This window comes from Dermacentor albipictus, chromosome 6 (assembly GCF_038994185.2).
Source record: "Dermacentor albipictus isolate Rhodes 1998 colony chromosome 6, USDA_Dalb.pri_finalv2, whole genome shotgun sequence".
Classification (NCBI taxonomy): Eukaryota; Metazoa; Arthropoda; class Arachnida; order Ixodida; family Ixodidae; genus Dermacentor; species Dermacentor albipictus.
The window spans coordinates 88,078,567-88,094,590 of record NC_091826.1 but is presented as its reverse complement, the minus strand read 5'-3'; the positions used below and the strand labels follow the sequence as shown (position 1 = coordinate 88,094,590).

General features: G+C 45.4%; 1 protein-coding gene across 1 annotated transcript in view; it reads left to right on the top strand.

Moving 5' to 3' along the window:
• The first annotated feature begins 1,794 nt into the window (after positions 1-1,794).
• Positions 1,795-16,024, top strand: part of LOC139046965 (N-acetylated-alpha-linked acidic dipeptidase 2-like) — a 100,002-nt gene continuing 85,772 nt past the window's right edge. The window contains exons 1-4 of the mRNA XM_070520884.1: positions 1,795-1,918; positions 5,123-5,333; positions 11,098-11,291; positions 13,507-13,635. Of these exons, the coding sequence (XP_070376985.1) occupies positions 1,869-1,918; positions 5,123-5,333; positions 11,098-11,291; positions 13,507-13,635 (584 nt within the window). The 5' untranslated portion in view covers positions 1,795-1,868. The remainder of the gene's footprint in view (positions 1,919-5,122; positions 5,334-11,097; positions 11,292-13,506; positions 13,636-16,024) is intronic.

Genomic DNA, 16,024 nt, shown 5'->3' with positions numbered 1-16,024 from the left:
GTAATATCATCAGCAGTCTTGAATGCATAGTAAAAGCAGCGGAAGAATTCTATACTGACCTGTACAGTGCCCAGAGGAGTAAGGATACCTCAATGACACATTGTAATGAACAGGATACAGAAACTCCTCCTATAACTAGAGATGAGGTCAGAAGGGCCCTGCAAGACATGAAACAAGGAAGAGCGGCAGGAGAAGATGGAATAACAGTCGATTTGATCAAAGATGGAGGAGACATATTGCTTGGAAAACTGGCAGATCTTTATAGGAAGTGTCTATCGACTGCAAGGGTCCCAGAAAACTGGAAGAATGCAAACACTATAGTAATCCACAAAAAAAGAGACGTTAAAGAACTGAAAAATTATAGGCCCATCAGCTTACTCCCGTAATGTATAAAATATTTACCAAAATAATCTCGAATAGAACAAAGGCAGCAGTGTACTTTAGTCAACCAAGGGAACACGCTGGTTTCAGGAAGGGATACTCTACAATAGACCACATCCACGCCATCCATCAGGTTATCGAGAAACCCGCAGAGTACAATGAGCCCCTCAATGTGGCTTTCATAGATTACGAAAACGTATTTGATTCAGTAGAGATACTAGCAATCATAGAGGCATTGCATAATCAAGGCGTACAGAACGCTTACGGAAATACCTTGGAAATTATCTGCAGAGGTTCTGCAGCTACCTTAATTCTACATAAGCAGGAAGATACCTATAACGAAAGGGGTCAGACAAGGAGGCTTAATCTCTCCAATGCAATTCACTGCGTCCATGAAGAATTATTCAAGTATTTGAACTGGGAAGGCATATGAGTAAGGATCGACGGCGAATATATCACCAACCTTCGGTTTGCCGATGACACTGTTGTATTCAGCGATACTGCAGACGAGTTACAACAAATGTTTAAGATCCTTAACGATCCCTAGATGTGTGAAGGAGTACGTTTACCTAGATCAAATAATCGCGGGGAACCCTGATCAGGAGGAGAAAATTCATAGAAGAATAAAAATGGGTTGGATCGCATACGGCAGTCATTCTAAGCTCCCAACTGGAAGCTTACCATTATCATTGAAAAGGAAGGTGTACAATCAGTCCATTTTATCAATACTGACGTATGCGGCAGAGACTTGGAGACTGACAGAGAAGCTCGAGAACAAGTTAAGGACCGCGCAAAGAGCGATGCAACGAAGATTGCTAGGCATAGCGTTAAGAGACAGAAAGAGAGCCGGATGAGAGAGCGAATGGGTATAGACGATATCCTAATTGACATCAAGAGGAAAAAATGGAGTTAGGCAGGCCATGTAATACGCCTGTTAAATAACCGTTGGACTATTAGGGTTACAGAATGGGTACCAAGAGAAGGAAAGCCCAATCGAGGACGACAAAAGACTAGGTGCAGCGATGAAATTAGGAAATTCGCGGGCGATAGTTGGAATTGCTTGGAGTAGAACAGGGGTAATTGGAGATCGCAGAGAGAAGCCTTTGTCCTGCAGTGGACATAAAACAGGCTGAAGATGATGCTGATGATGATAAATGCAATAAATTCCATAAAACGAATGAAAATGTTGCTTTTAAAAAATTAAAGATGAAGAGGCGTTTATTGACGCAAAGGCGTAAACTGCAACTTCATTTTTTATTTGAAATTTAGGCTACTAATTAGCATACGTTTAAGTTGCTGTTTGCATTTTTCATACTTATTATCATTTCTTTTTCTGTGCGTTTTATTTTATTTATTTTTTATTTTATTTTTTTTATTTTTTTTTCTCTCTCTCTCTCTCATGATGCCTGCTCTGTGCCGATCCCGTAGTGGGCAAGTGTCATTGATTCGAAAGAAGAACAAGGAGTGCGTCTCTCACGGAAGCAACCATGCAATTGATTCGCAAATACTTTTTCTCAGCTAGTGGCGTTCAAGAACCGTAAGTCATGCCACATGTCTGCTATTCTCTTGTTTGTTAAGACCAAAGGTGTCAAACGCGCTACCTGCGAACCTGGTCACCGCCGTTATCCAGCATGCCGTGACGTCTCCATCATTCGGCAGCCCGCAGCTGTTTTGATAACAAAGACAATTACTACGTGGTTCCTGGCCGAATTTGTGATTATATTGTACCGCAAAAATTCACAACGAGAAGAACCAGTGAAATGAAAGAGCAGACAGAAAGACAGGCGTTACTTTTGTTTTTCAGCGTTAACAAATGAATGCGAAGCGCAGGAGGCACCATCAGTGGCAAGAACTCAATCGCTTTTCGGCATCATATAAAGAAATTGAGATTTGGCTGACACGTTTTTGACCATTCTTGCGAATGTGAAAAGCTCCTAAAAATTCCCGGGCAGTTTTATCTTTGCTTTCGCCCAGGATCCTTCACTTTATAAAATCGCTGTGATCTGCTTTTTCCCTTCCCTGGATTTTCCTTTTCTGAATGTTCGCACAACAAAATTATGTCTTACAGCAAACACCAAGTCACCCAGAAATAATTTATGTCGCAGTAGTTTCTCTCTTGGTCGTTGCTTTCATTGGTTCCCCATGCAACTGCGTTCATTTTGCCAATCCTTTCAATGAAGAGACGCTCAACCAATGGCTTGCAGATCCCACCTCTCTAGTTTGCAGCTGCGTGGGCGCTGCTGTTCATTGTTTTCAGGTTTTAACGGTACCTAAGTTACAGCTCTATTACGAAGCGGCAATGCCAGAGGCCGAAATGCGCTCAGATTCAAAGAAAAAGACCTGAGCCGCCGCCTACTGACTTTTTGCAATGCCTATGCAGTCGCTTAGCAATGCACCAGAGTCAGTGGTCCACTCCAGAACCACCTCATTTTCAGCCATTCCCTGAATGTTTTTGCTGTAGCATGGGAAAAGTTTGCTGCGCGCTCCTGCAACTCAGAGACTGCTGCTCCGGACTCACATAACGTATGATGAAATAGAGTTCATGTGACCATAACCATGCCCCATACACAGTGGTTTACTACCCCCGGTTTTGATGTCACTGAGATAGCACAGGAAAAAAATACGGGAGGCTGTCTATGCCTCAGCGCCCACCTTCAACCACTTGTACCAGTGTGACAGGCGTGTGTGACCGGTTTGCGATACCACGTGAACCCCACCTTCTGCTTCTATCAAGCGTCCAGTAATCCACATCAAGGCCGAAGCATTGGTGCTGCACTCACTGCACGTTTTTAACCTGTCGTAATAAAATGTGACAGGTGTCAAAGACTAAAACAATTACCCAACTTTTGAAAACGGGTAGCGCCTACACAAAACAGTGCATTTCATTGTCTGCACTGATGAATGGTGCTTAGATTGTAGCAACGCAAACGAGCATCTAGAACATACCTAGCGCTGAATTCCACACAGGCTTTGAACCGAGGAGACAATGAATATCTCAATTGTTTAGCTTTGTTCAACTTAGACGCGCACGCAAGCAGAAGAACATAGGCAGATTTAACAAACAAGCACTGAACTCAAAAGTTAGTTTATTTTTGTAGGCTAGATACGCACGGTGTTTCAGCTAACTTCAGCCAGAGTTGAAATATTTGCCGATGCGCTCTAAGACACGCGACCAAATGCATGGTGCTCACTTTTGTATTTAGTGCATCGCACTATTTTGTATTCTGCCTAATTAGACAATTATTCAAGATTAATCAACCAACTTCCGATGCAATGAAGTTAGGCGAAATATTGCAATTAGAAAGTTGTAGAGCGCTTTCCAATGTTTACATCTATTAGGTATCAGTGTTTTCCAGCTTACTGCGGATTCCTGCGAAATACACAAAAAAAAGAATACCACTTGACATACTCGCTTGCGCGCCGTGATTGCAGGGCTCCCAAACTGTCCGCGTACACATGAACATAGCATCTAGCAGGGCGTGCTGCCGCTTGAAAGACGGCAGGGCATTGACGAAGGCGTTGGCTGTGCGATTTTCGCCCGCGATGTACTTCCATCGTGGCGGTTCATGATATCGATAAGCAGACGCAGCAGCCACATACCCGGCTAAAGGCGCTGTTCATTTGTACGCGGAACGCTTTGGAGCAGTGCAATCACGACATGCACGCGGGCATGTCACGTGGCGCTTTTTTTTTGTATTTCGCGGGCATCAGCAGTAAGCTGGAAAACACTGATACCTAATCGATGGAAACTCAGAAAGTGTTTATTCGGATGTTTCGCAAACCACTCTGCAACTTCCTAATTGTCATTCTTTCCTTAACTTCGTTGCTTCAGAAGTTGGTTTAAAATTCTTGACTAATTCTCTAATTAGGCAAAATACAAAAAAATAGCGCGACACTACGTACGAAAGGGAGCAACATACATTTGGTCGCGTCGTCTTAGAGGGCATCAGCTTGACTAAATTTAGCTTAAACACCGTGAATACATCTGCCGAATAAAAGGAGTACATGCAGATCAATTATTTATCTTCCTATGAAAGTTAAAAAGCAGCCATCAATAAATGTAACCAGGCGACGTAGCGTGTAAGAAACCAAGTTATTTTAGATGTGTGAAACTAAAGCTCACCAATTTTCGCGCTTTCTGATAACGAAAGCTTAAATTGTTTTGCCTGTTCTATTATATCTGCGTGAAAACTGAACTTCTCTATCAGAAAAAAATCAGATTTGCAATGATAGCTTATACGACGGTTAAGCAATTGTGAATGTTAGCCAAGTTATGAAGATATTCTATCATGCCTGTCTAACCTTTGCCGCAAGTTAAACAGAAAGCGTGCACGTATGTACATGCACGTTAGAGATGCTCCTGCCAGCAGCAAGTGCCAGAACGCTGTTCTTCATCTCGCAATTCCGGCTTGATGAAGCGTGTTGGCGCACCCACTCTGCGTCGTCACATTTGTAATCAAATGCACAGCACCACTATGGAGGTCTTGCGACCCCCCACGCGCGGTCCGCGCATGCGCTGTCGTTTCCAAGACAGAACTACGGCACCGGGGTCGCGAATGCGCCTCCTTTGCTTTTATCATTCAAATAGCAATAATACATATGGTACAAAAGGCTGGAGTTTATGAATACTACTGGCACCTTGACAATAAGGCGATTGAAATTAACTTCACTCGGCGCGGTAGTGTAAGTCGATTTCTGAAATTGTGGATATGGCTTGCTTGTCCTTGCGTTCCTGGCACAGGGCCTCGGCCAGCAAGAGCCGTTCGGAGGGAACAACGTGCGAGAAAACGAACGACTCCACCGAGAGGCTGGATGCGTACCGCACCAAGATTCTTCATCTCACGCTGCCGAGGCTGCTCGCACTGATGGCCGCTGCCTTGCTTCTGGCCACAACGGCAGGCGCTTTCGCTTTCTTCAAGCTCAAGCGCCTAGAGACGGATAAAAAAGGGGTCGTGAGTTGTTTATCACCGTGTTTTTTTTAATTTAGGGTACATATTCGTCAGCGTGTCATGCTTATGTTCTTCTGTACGTTTGTCATTTTATGATGTTTCTGTAATAGCAACTCAGTTGTCCAGCAGCCCGCAACATGAGAACGTCGAGGAAAGCAAAACTTCCATCCACCCACTGTCGATTATTTGCCCTGTATAAACTTGAACACCGCCTTGGCGATTATTTTGTCCTCGCGCTGCCCTTTGCTTCACACCTGGTTAGCTCAATTGTTAGAGTGACCACGCCACTAAGGCATATATCCTATGCTTGATCCCAGAAGAAGTCGATTAAGGAGTTAGCGGTAAGAAGGAAAATAGAGAAATTCCGGATCGAGCTACAGAACAGGTATTCGGCTCTAACTCAGGAATAGGATCTTATTGTTGAAGCAATGAACGACAATCCTATGGTCATCATTAAAGTTTGCAATACAAGTCGGTGGTAAATCCGTTAGACAAGAAACCACCATGCTATCACAGGAGACGAAAGATCTTATCTAGAAACGCCAATGTATGAAAGCCTCTAACCATACAGCTACAATAGAACTGACAGAACTTTCCAAGTTAATCAACGAGCGTAAGACAGCTGACATTGGGAAGTATAGTATGGATGGAATCAAAATGTTCTTAGGAACGCAGGGAGCCTAAAAACAGCGAAGAGGGAACTAATAATAGGCAAGAATAAGATGTATGCGTTGAGACAAAGACGGCGATATCACTAATAATATGGATGAGATAGTTCAAGTGGCTGAGGAGTTCTATAGAGATTTAGTGAGTACCAGTGGCACCCACGACGATAATGAAAGAGCGAATATTATAGAGGAATTTGAAATCCCACAAGTAACGCCGGAAGAAGTAAAGAAAACCTTGGAAGCTATGCGAAGTGGAAAGGTACGTGGGGAGGATCAGGTAACAGCAGATTTTTGTAAGAGCGGTGGGTAGATTGTTCAAGAAAAATTGGACACCCTGTATACACAATGCCTCATGACCTCGAGCATACCGAAATCTTGGAAGAACGCTAACATAATCCTAATCCATAAGAATAGGGCCGCCAAAGACTTCAAAAATTGTAGACCGATCAGCTTACTGTCCGTTGCCTACAAAGTATTTACTAAGGTAATCGCAAATAGAATCACTAACACCTTAGACTTCTGTCAACCAACGGATCAGGCAGGATTCCGCAAAGACTACTCAACAATGGGCCATATTCACACAATCAATCAGGTGGTAGACAAATGTGCGGAATATAACCAACCCTTCTAAATAGCTTTCAGTGATTACGAGAAAGCGTTTGATTCAGTCGAAACCAGCAGTCATGGAGGCATTACGGAATCAGCGTGTAGACGCCCCGTGTGTAAAAATACTGAAAGATATCTATAGCCGCTCCACAGTCACCGTAGGCCTCCATAAAGAAAGCAACAAAATTCCAATGAAGAAAGTCGTCAGGCAGGGAGATACGATCTCTCCAATGCTATTCATAGCGTTTTTACAAGAGATATTCAGAGACCTGGTTTGGGAAGAATTGGGGATATGAGTTAATGGAGAATACCTTAGTAACTTGCGATTCGCTGCTGATATTGCCTTGCTTAGTAACTCAGAGGACCAATTGCAATGCATGTTGACTGACCTGGAGAGGCAAAGCAGAAGGGGGGGTCTAAAATTAATCTGCAGAAACCTAAAGTAATGTTTAACAGTCTCGGAAGAGAACAGCACTTTACGATACGTAGCGAGACACTGGAAGTGGTAAAGGAATACGTCTACTTAGGGCAGGCAGTGACCGCGGATCCGTTTAATCAGAGTGAAATAATTAGAATGATAAGAATGGGCTGGCAGCATTTGGCAGGCATTCTCAGATCATGAACAGCAGGTGGCCATTATCCCTCAAGAGAAAAGTGTATAGCAGCTGTTTCTTACCAGTACTCACGTACGGCGCCGAAATCTGGAGGCTTACGAAAAGGATTCTACTCAAATTGAGGACGACGCAACGACCTATGGAAAGAAGAACGATGGGTGTAACGTTAAGGGATAAGAGCAGATTGAGTAAGGGAACAAACGCGAGTTAATGACAGCTTAGATGAAATTAAGAAAAAGAAATGGACATGGGCAGGACATGTAATGAGGAGGGAAGAGAGAGAGAGAGAAAGGCAAAGGAAAGACAGGCAGGTTAACCAGAGATTACCTCCGGTTGGCTACCCTGAACTGGGGGACGGTCAAAGGGATGCAATAGGTGAGAAAGAAAGAAGGAGAAAAAGAAGCCTAAGCACACACGCGCACTTATACACGAACTCTTTCTGTGGGCACTGTCACGCAGCCCGCAAAGGCGTTCCTAGCCTTACGCAGGGCACCGTACAGTCCTACGTCACACATTGTACAGTCCTAATTTGTCAGAAAGTCCCGTGTCTTTCAAATATCGCAGCAGCGCCTTCATAGCGGATCGCGCTGATGTTCGCGTAGGCCAGGTTCCAAGGATCTTGTTTTCTGTCATTGGGCACTTGTCCAGTTTGTCTAAGGTGGCTGAGAGGACTCCTCTTTGTGAGTTAAAACGAGAACATTGACAAAGAAGATGCTCGATCGTTTCGTTGCACCCGCAGAAGTCACACAGTGGGCTGTTGGCCATTCTGATAAGCAAAGAGTAGGCATAATAATCGATGGTAATTAAGGGTTGAGTACTGGATTCCAAGGGAACGGAAGCTAGCAGGGGGCAGCAGAAAGTTAGGTCGGCGGTTGAGATTTAGAATTTTGCAGGGACAAGATGGCCACAATTAGTACATCACCGGGGTACTTGGAGAAATATGGGAGGGGCCTTTGCCCTGCAGTGAGCGTAACCAGGCAGATGATGATCCCAGGACGATATTTTTTTTTTACGGCGAAGCTTTCTTTCTGTGGAAATCGTCTGTGCTCGCCTGTTCAGCATGGCGCTACAGTCAGTCTGATGACAATTTTTCCTTTCATCTAAGCTTTTTACAACCTCCTTTTCTATCTATCTATCTATCTATCTATCTGTCTGTCTGTCTGTCTGTCTGTCTGTCTGTCTGTCTGTCTGTCTGTCTGTCTGTCTGTCTGTCTGTCTGTCTGTCTGTCTGTCTGTCTGTCTGTCTGTCTGTCTGTCTGTCTGTCTGTCTGTCTGTCTGTCTGTCTGTCTGTCTGTCTGTCTGTCTGTCTGTCTGTCTGTCTGTCTGTCTGTCTGTCTGTCTGTCTGTCTGTCTGTCTGTCTGTCTGTCTGTCTGTCTGTCTGTCTGTCTGTCTGTCTGTCTGTCTGTCTGTCTGTCTGTCTGTCTGTCTGTCTGTCTGTCTGTCTGTCTGTCTGTCTGTCTGTCTGTCTGTCTGTCTGTCTGTCTGTCTGTCTGTCTGTCTGTCTGTCTGTCTGTCTGTCTGTCTGTCTGTCTGTCTGTCTGTCTGTCTGTCTGTCTGTCTGTCTGTCTGTCTGTCTGTCTGTCTGTCTGTCTGTCTGTCTGTCTGTCTGTCTGTCTGTCTGTCTGTCTGTCTGTCTGTCTGTCTGTCTGTCTGTCTGTCTGTCTGTCTGTCTGTCTGTCTGTCTGTCTGTCTGTCTGTCTGTCTGTCTGTCTGTCTGTCTGTCTGTCTGTCTGTCTGATATCAATATATCTGTCTACTTGACTGATGTGTTGGTAAGTTTGGCAGTGCTTAATAATTTAATGACATTACGGAAGCCGCAGGCCCATATATTAACTTGTGTTCCTATTAGTCTTTATCGGGTGACCTCGTTTCACCGTCTAACAAATGTTATCGCTCAGCGTAAGGCCCACCTGCATCTATCGGAAGTTTCTCGAATGCTATCAATGGTTCTATCCAGTGGTGTTCCCACCGAACTTTGTATAATCTGATTGCATGTATGCGCGGCACGAATTGTGTGGTACTTTCTGGAAGGCGCGCGGGCACCACCAATTATTCTGGAACCTTCGATGAGACGTATAAAACCGGCGCGCTTTCCCCGCACATCAGATTTCGACGATCGCTGACTGTGTTCGCCACTATCGTTGTGCATTCGGAGTGACTTACCTTTGTGTACACAGGTTCACCCAATAAAAAGTTAGCTTCGTCATTCACAGTATTGCGACCTTCTTCCTGACCATCACTACCACGTGACATGTGGTGGAGGTGCTACTGCTTTCATGTACAGAACGCCCCCGAGAGCCGTGATCCAAGCCCGAAATCCGAGGACAACGGCAACGTCGCCAAGGACAGCCAGCTAGCCGTAGGCAGCAAGGAGTGCTACTGGAGTGCGGACCTCTTCCCGAAAATACCATAGGGAGCAAGGCCAAGTCAGTGACCTCAATGGCAGCCCCAGCGTCCCCCACCCTGCTGCAACAACATCGGGAGCCACCAAACTTCCGCGGATCACCCACTGAAGACCCATAAAGCTGGCTGGAGACCTACGAAGGAATTGCGACTTTCAACAATTGGAACACCAAAGATAAGCTGCAGCATGCATATATAATTCGCTTTGGAAGACGCCGCCAGAACGAGGTTTGAGAACAGGGAGCCGATCCTGACAACATGGGGACCTGTTCCACAACAGCTTCCTCCAAACCATTACGAGCGTCGTTCGCAAGGAAAGGGCCGGAGCTCTGCTAGAAGCCCGAGTGCAGCTACCCAACGAGACCATCGCGATTTTCGTGGAAGAGATGACTCGCCTGTTCAGACACGGCGACCCTGACGTGCCAGAAGAGAAAAACGTTCGCTTCTTGATGAGGGGTGTCAACCAAGCGCTCTCCGTCAGATTGATATGTCCCCCCACCCAAGACCGTTGCTGACTTCCTTTCCGAGGCTACAACCATTGAGAAGGCGACGAAAATTTGGACAAGGCAATATAACCACCGATGGCTGGCCACAAAGTGCACCCATGTTCAAGCACTCTGCAGCGATGACAGTCGACACAGCTATGATTGCTTCCCCCGTCAATTGCATACAATTCTCTAAACCCCGGGTAGCGGACCAAAGGAATAGAAAAGGTCACCACTGGACTGTAAATAGTCTGATTTGAAGATATACGTTAACCATATAGTTGAGCTCATAGTTTAGCACGTTCATTTCCTGCCTTGACTTATTTGGCTCTTGTCCGAAGTACAGTTCTTCGGGTAACTTCAGGTAAGGAAGATGTCGATTGGAGACCCGAGACACGAGGCAAAGCTGACAGCCAAATTAAGCACCATTTTTGTTAGCCAAATGGCAAGCTCTGCCATAGCTATAATGCTACTTTGTCTTTTCGTGCGACTATTGTGACAGACGAAAAGCTGACACCTTTTACATCTTTGTCCGTTGTTGCCGTTGCCATTTCCCATCTTCTCTACTGTGTATATGATTAAGCGTCTGAGATTTTAAGATGTCGAAGGTACGTCCTGTAGGCAGGAGAATGAATTAGCACTCTAACGTAACACCTATGTCCTAGTGTGAATTTCAGTCAGCTGCTGGTGTAGAAAGCTGTTACATGTGCTGCACTTCAATCAAATGCAGGCTAACTGCTTTTTCTCGCAAGCCGTTTCACATTTTGCTGTATAGCATCTCCGATTAGCACACTCACCTGTTTGGGGGCTTTCGTGCTGAAGAGATTGAACTATTAGGAAAACAAATACGGCAAGAAGACACGCAGCACAATCGTAGCCGTGTCAGTCAACCATGTAGAATTTTGCTGAGGTACGCCTTTGACGTATTCAATGCGGATGACCGTCAAATCAGAAGACCTGCGAATCTCTCTCTCTCACTGTCTCTGCAGCTACCAGTTGTCGAAGATGGCGAGTCGGATCTACCTGGTCTTTCCCTGCACCCTCCAAAGGTCTCGGCCGATGCGCGGGGCAGGCTCAAGAAGGAGACGATGAACTTCGCGGCCCCCATGGTTCAGCGCCTACGGTCTAGCATCGATAGCATGCTGGCAGAACTGGATGCGAAAGGCATAGCGGAGCATTTTCGGTAAAAAGAATGCAGCCTCCCTTCCCTGCGTGCATGCAGTGATTCCCCCAAAGCAGGCTGTAAATATGAATATTTGCGCATGGTGAGGCTTAGTTGCAGGGATACTAATCTGCAACGCTACATACGTTTAAGTTAATCTAGTGATTTTTCAATCCTTTTCTTTAATTCGTTGAAAGAGAATGATTGCTGCTGTAGGAAATCTATAGTCAAACATTGCGGTTCTTGAATTTCGCCCAGAAAGTTTGGATGCAGTACGTCAATGTGCCGCTGCCGATTTTCAGGTATTAGTTCACATATTTTTAATTCATACCGTTCCTTTTTTTTTTGCATATGTGCCGCATCGAAATGCGATAGCAGTGGCCGGGAATCAAACTCGCGACCTCGTTCTCAGCAGCAGAACGTCATGGCCCCCGCGTCCCCATGGCGGGAATCCACGAAAACTCATTTCAGTTTCAAGGAAAATACAACTCTTCTAAAATAATCATCGAAGACATTGGAGTGATGCCAACAGAAATGTGGATCTAAGCAGATGCAAATAAACGCACACCGCTAAGTTTCAGCATCTGTGTATTTGTATCTCGTTTACCCGCGTTTCTGCATGCGCTACTTGCAGAAAATGTCATAACGGACCCACATTGCAACCGTCATCTATTTAAAAAAAGGCTAACCATCAAATATTTCGTCAAAAGTGAAGTTCTGAATGTGTTTGGTCACCCAATTCTAAAATTACGACTGATCCATGAAACAAATATGTGTAGTAATAACCGACTCCCTGACGTCAAGGCCGAACACATTTGGTCTCACTCACTTGAATCTGCGTAAGCGTAAAATGTTATCGTGATGAAACGACAGCCCTGTTGTGACGATGGCACTCTTTGTCTTCACCTCAGTTGATTAGCTTACGATACATTTTTGTCGCACACTGGGGGATCATTTACAGTCCCTTTTCAGTAGTTGAGTGACCACGAAAAGATGCACTTTTATAAAATATCCAAGCTCTTCCCCTTCCATGTATTACCTGCTTTGCACTGTTTTCTTTGATATGTTCATTCTGTTTGCATCTTACTTGTTTACATTATAATAATTACCGCATTTCATTGCCTTCTTCTGTTTTGGCTCATAATGGTTTGTTTTGTTTTGCTTGTGACCCACAGCTGTATAAGTCTGTAAAGGCTTACGGTACTGCTAAATAATAAATAAATAAACACTACGCCCAGCTATTTCTTGTTCTAGTTACTCGCAAGCTGATCCCCTCATTTATCCACCTAATATTTTTCTTCGGCTAGCTTAAAGTTGTTGTTGTCATTTTGTGTCATATTACTAGTAGTAGTGTATTTATTGCAGAGGTCATATTTTAGGACTACTGTACCTCCCCTAAACATTGCTTCTCGTCAAATAGGGCATTTCTGGTGACAGTTTCAATGAGCTTATTGGGGCATCCACTCAAGCGCTAATAAAACAGCAGGTGGTTGACTCAGCCGTATCAGCCTTGATTGCATTGTAATTTCAACTGTGAATACGCCACACAATTTTTTTCCTTCGTTACGGAGCAATTGTCCATACCACCCTCCTTATAAAACTGCAGGTATATTTGAAATTTTCGATGACCAGCGCTGAGATTACGCGGCAGAAATGAGGGCACTCAAAGCGCTTTTACTCGAGCTTCATCGGAGCACATGCTCATCCCAAATGTACAGTTAGGTACAGTCGCCCAAATCTTTAACTGGTGTGCGGGAGCGGCGACTTTTCCGGGCGTCAGCGTCGTATGACGCGGTGAGGCTGGAAACAGCCTAGTAGACGATGGGCCCAGCTGAGCGCGCTTTGTCCGCATGCGCTTAGCCTCAGACTGTTTCCAGCCTCGCCCCGTCAAATGGCACTGACGCACGGAAAAGTCGCCGCTCCCGCACACCAGTTAAAGAGTTGGGCGACTGTACGCTATCTGGCGCACGTTTTCACGTTGTTGAAGTGCAAAAACTATATTGCATATTTACAGACAGCGGCAACCTCAGGCCCATTCGCCTCGAACTCCAAATTCGCAACATGCAGAGAGATACCAGGACATGTAACTTACTACACAAATTCTGCTTATGTGCAAATGGCACATTAAATCTTTTCGCTGCATTTGCCAAGCCGAACTTATCGTGTCTTTGCCTCCCAACGTGTCCGTACTTTTCGAAAACGCTTAACGCCTACCGTTGCCCCTCTGCATTCGCAGGTCGCTGACAGCGGAGACTCATTTGTCGGGTGAGCTGGGCGGCCAGCATGCGGCAGAGTACGTGGCCGCGAAGCTACGACGCAGTGGACTCCACCAGGTCATCGAGGTGCCCCACCGCATCACACACGCGTGAGTCCGCACCTGTGCCTGCTTATTGGAGACTGTTTACGCGGGGAACTGTTCACGACTACCCTCACGCGAGTGGCCCTGTGAGCCTGTCGACGAATTCTCCAGTGCTACGGGAAACATTCCGGTTGTGCAAGGCAGTCATACTTTTCTTACGCCCAGAAAAGCCTGCACTCGTTTTATTACGTCAACTCAGGACCAATATTTCCATCAAATGCCCGTTTTTACCTTAAATACAAAACTTCGCATGGTACGATTTGGCTGACTAATCCAAAGAACCTCAATTTTCCGTGTACTTGTACAGGAGGCTGCCGAACAAAGAAAGCTGTTGCAGCTTAATGAGTTGAGTTGAGTTGAGTGTTTGTAGGCTGCTGGTGGGATTAGCCTTGCAGTTGCTGCCGGCAGCAGCTTAATGAGGCAGAGCCCAAGTGTTGGAAGTGAACATGAAATTATTGAAGGGAACCCGATCCTGACGAACGAAACATTGATGGAATGAGAGATACACATGACGTCATCTGAGACTAAATACGCATAAATTTAACAGAAAATCATCGTAATTATTTCCACCATTGAGCGTCAATAAAGGCTCCATTTTGTCCTGCTTAGATAACCTCGTGTAAACTGCACGCAAGTTTTCTAAAGCCTTACTTGCTTCTGCAAGTTTAAAATTGCCAGACCATCTCTTGAAAATGGTCCTGCAATACTTTTGATCAAAATCCAGAAATGCATTTCACGTTAAGATGCGTTATATAAGACGTCACGTGAATCGAAAAGTACGGTATTTCGCTCTGCAGAAGTGGAGTTATTCATCAAAAAAAAAAATTGTCATTCAGCCCTTTCGCGATGATACCGCTCCTTCTTCAATGCCTTTAACTGCGAAGGCCACGGCAGAGCTGTGCCTACTGAACGTAACCGTGGCGCGCAATTGAATTTGGTTTTGGATCTTTACGCAGACGCCACTACTTCCGATTTCGGCGCCTGCGACGGGCAACAGTCCGAGGCTAACCCTCAATTTACAGTTGAGTTCATGATGTGTCATGCCGTAGCTGTGCTACAGTGCATTAGATAGCTACGCGCGGCTCTGTTTTGTCGCAACGACTGGCATGAGTAGCACATTTGCTTTCGCGCTTACTCGATGGCACTAACACTGTTTACGAGTGTCGAACAAAACATCGTCTTTTTGTTCACTCGGGCGAGTGTATCTGCTGTGCGCTCGTAGGGTAAGCCGTAGCTGTCACACTCTGGACTTGCGTTGAAATGATTCTTGACGTAATGAGCTTCAACCATGATTGCGACACACCTGGGAGGTGCGCAAATCGCGAAGCCACAGACGGCCAGTTCTGCCAGCCAGGTGTTGGTGGTCGGACTGGCTCGCCTCACGCCTGGACCCACGAAACCCACAGAAACTAATCAGAGCATGCTGTTGTCCCCAGCGGGCTGCAGTGAGGTCAGGGAGCACGCTCGTCTCGGTATTCGGTTGCGAACGCTGTATCTGCGATACACAGCAGACGTAGCTACGCGCAACTGCAGTGCCTTACTCTAGTGTAACTGTGATAAAGCGCAGCCTTTGCTATGTACACAACAGGGTTGGAGTGCACGCTTGCGCTGATGTGCTCCAGTCTGGCCATGCTAGGTTGGGTGGACCGGCTTTTGTCTTGCACCACCTTCGCAGACGTATAATAGCCACGCCCAAATTGCGTATCTTTAAGGGCTATTAACAACTCACTACGTAGCGACATCTGCCAAGGCGTCTAGCCAGGAAATGTGAGGCCCGATGGTTACGACACTGATAAACATTGTGGCCGCGTTTCATTCCTACATAGTCGGGCGCGACGGAGTCGGCTTATTCATGAAGTTCGTATTCCTTAGAGAAATTTGAAACCCAGTTTTTGTTACTTACGCCTGTTGGGTAATTTTGCCTCAATAAATACACACAGTAGCAGCTAGGAAATACCACAGTGATCCAAACACCCTTCTTGATTGACGACACTTGTCGCCTAAGAGCAGCCTACTATGGGAACCTTGCATATACCGACGTATTCAAAGCGCCGGCCGCTTTCAATCGGGTGAGACGGTCTGGGGTTACTTCAAGCTCCGCCGATTTTTGGTTTCCGAACCAGGTACTTACAGCAGAATATACGATTAGGATAACTTCCAATGTCCTTCAAGCTGTCCGAGGCTGTTACCCCAAGCAAGGACTGACCCACTCCGATACCGCTTAACACTCTTGATAATGTGCCTCCCGGATCCGCGCGGCATGAAACATATATATATATATATATATATATATATATATATATATATATATATATATATATATATATATATATATATATATATATATATATATATTGTCGCAGTACAACGCGGAAAGTAGGGAGGGAGACGTTCT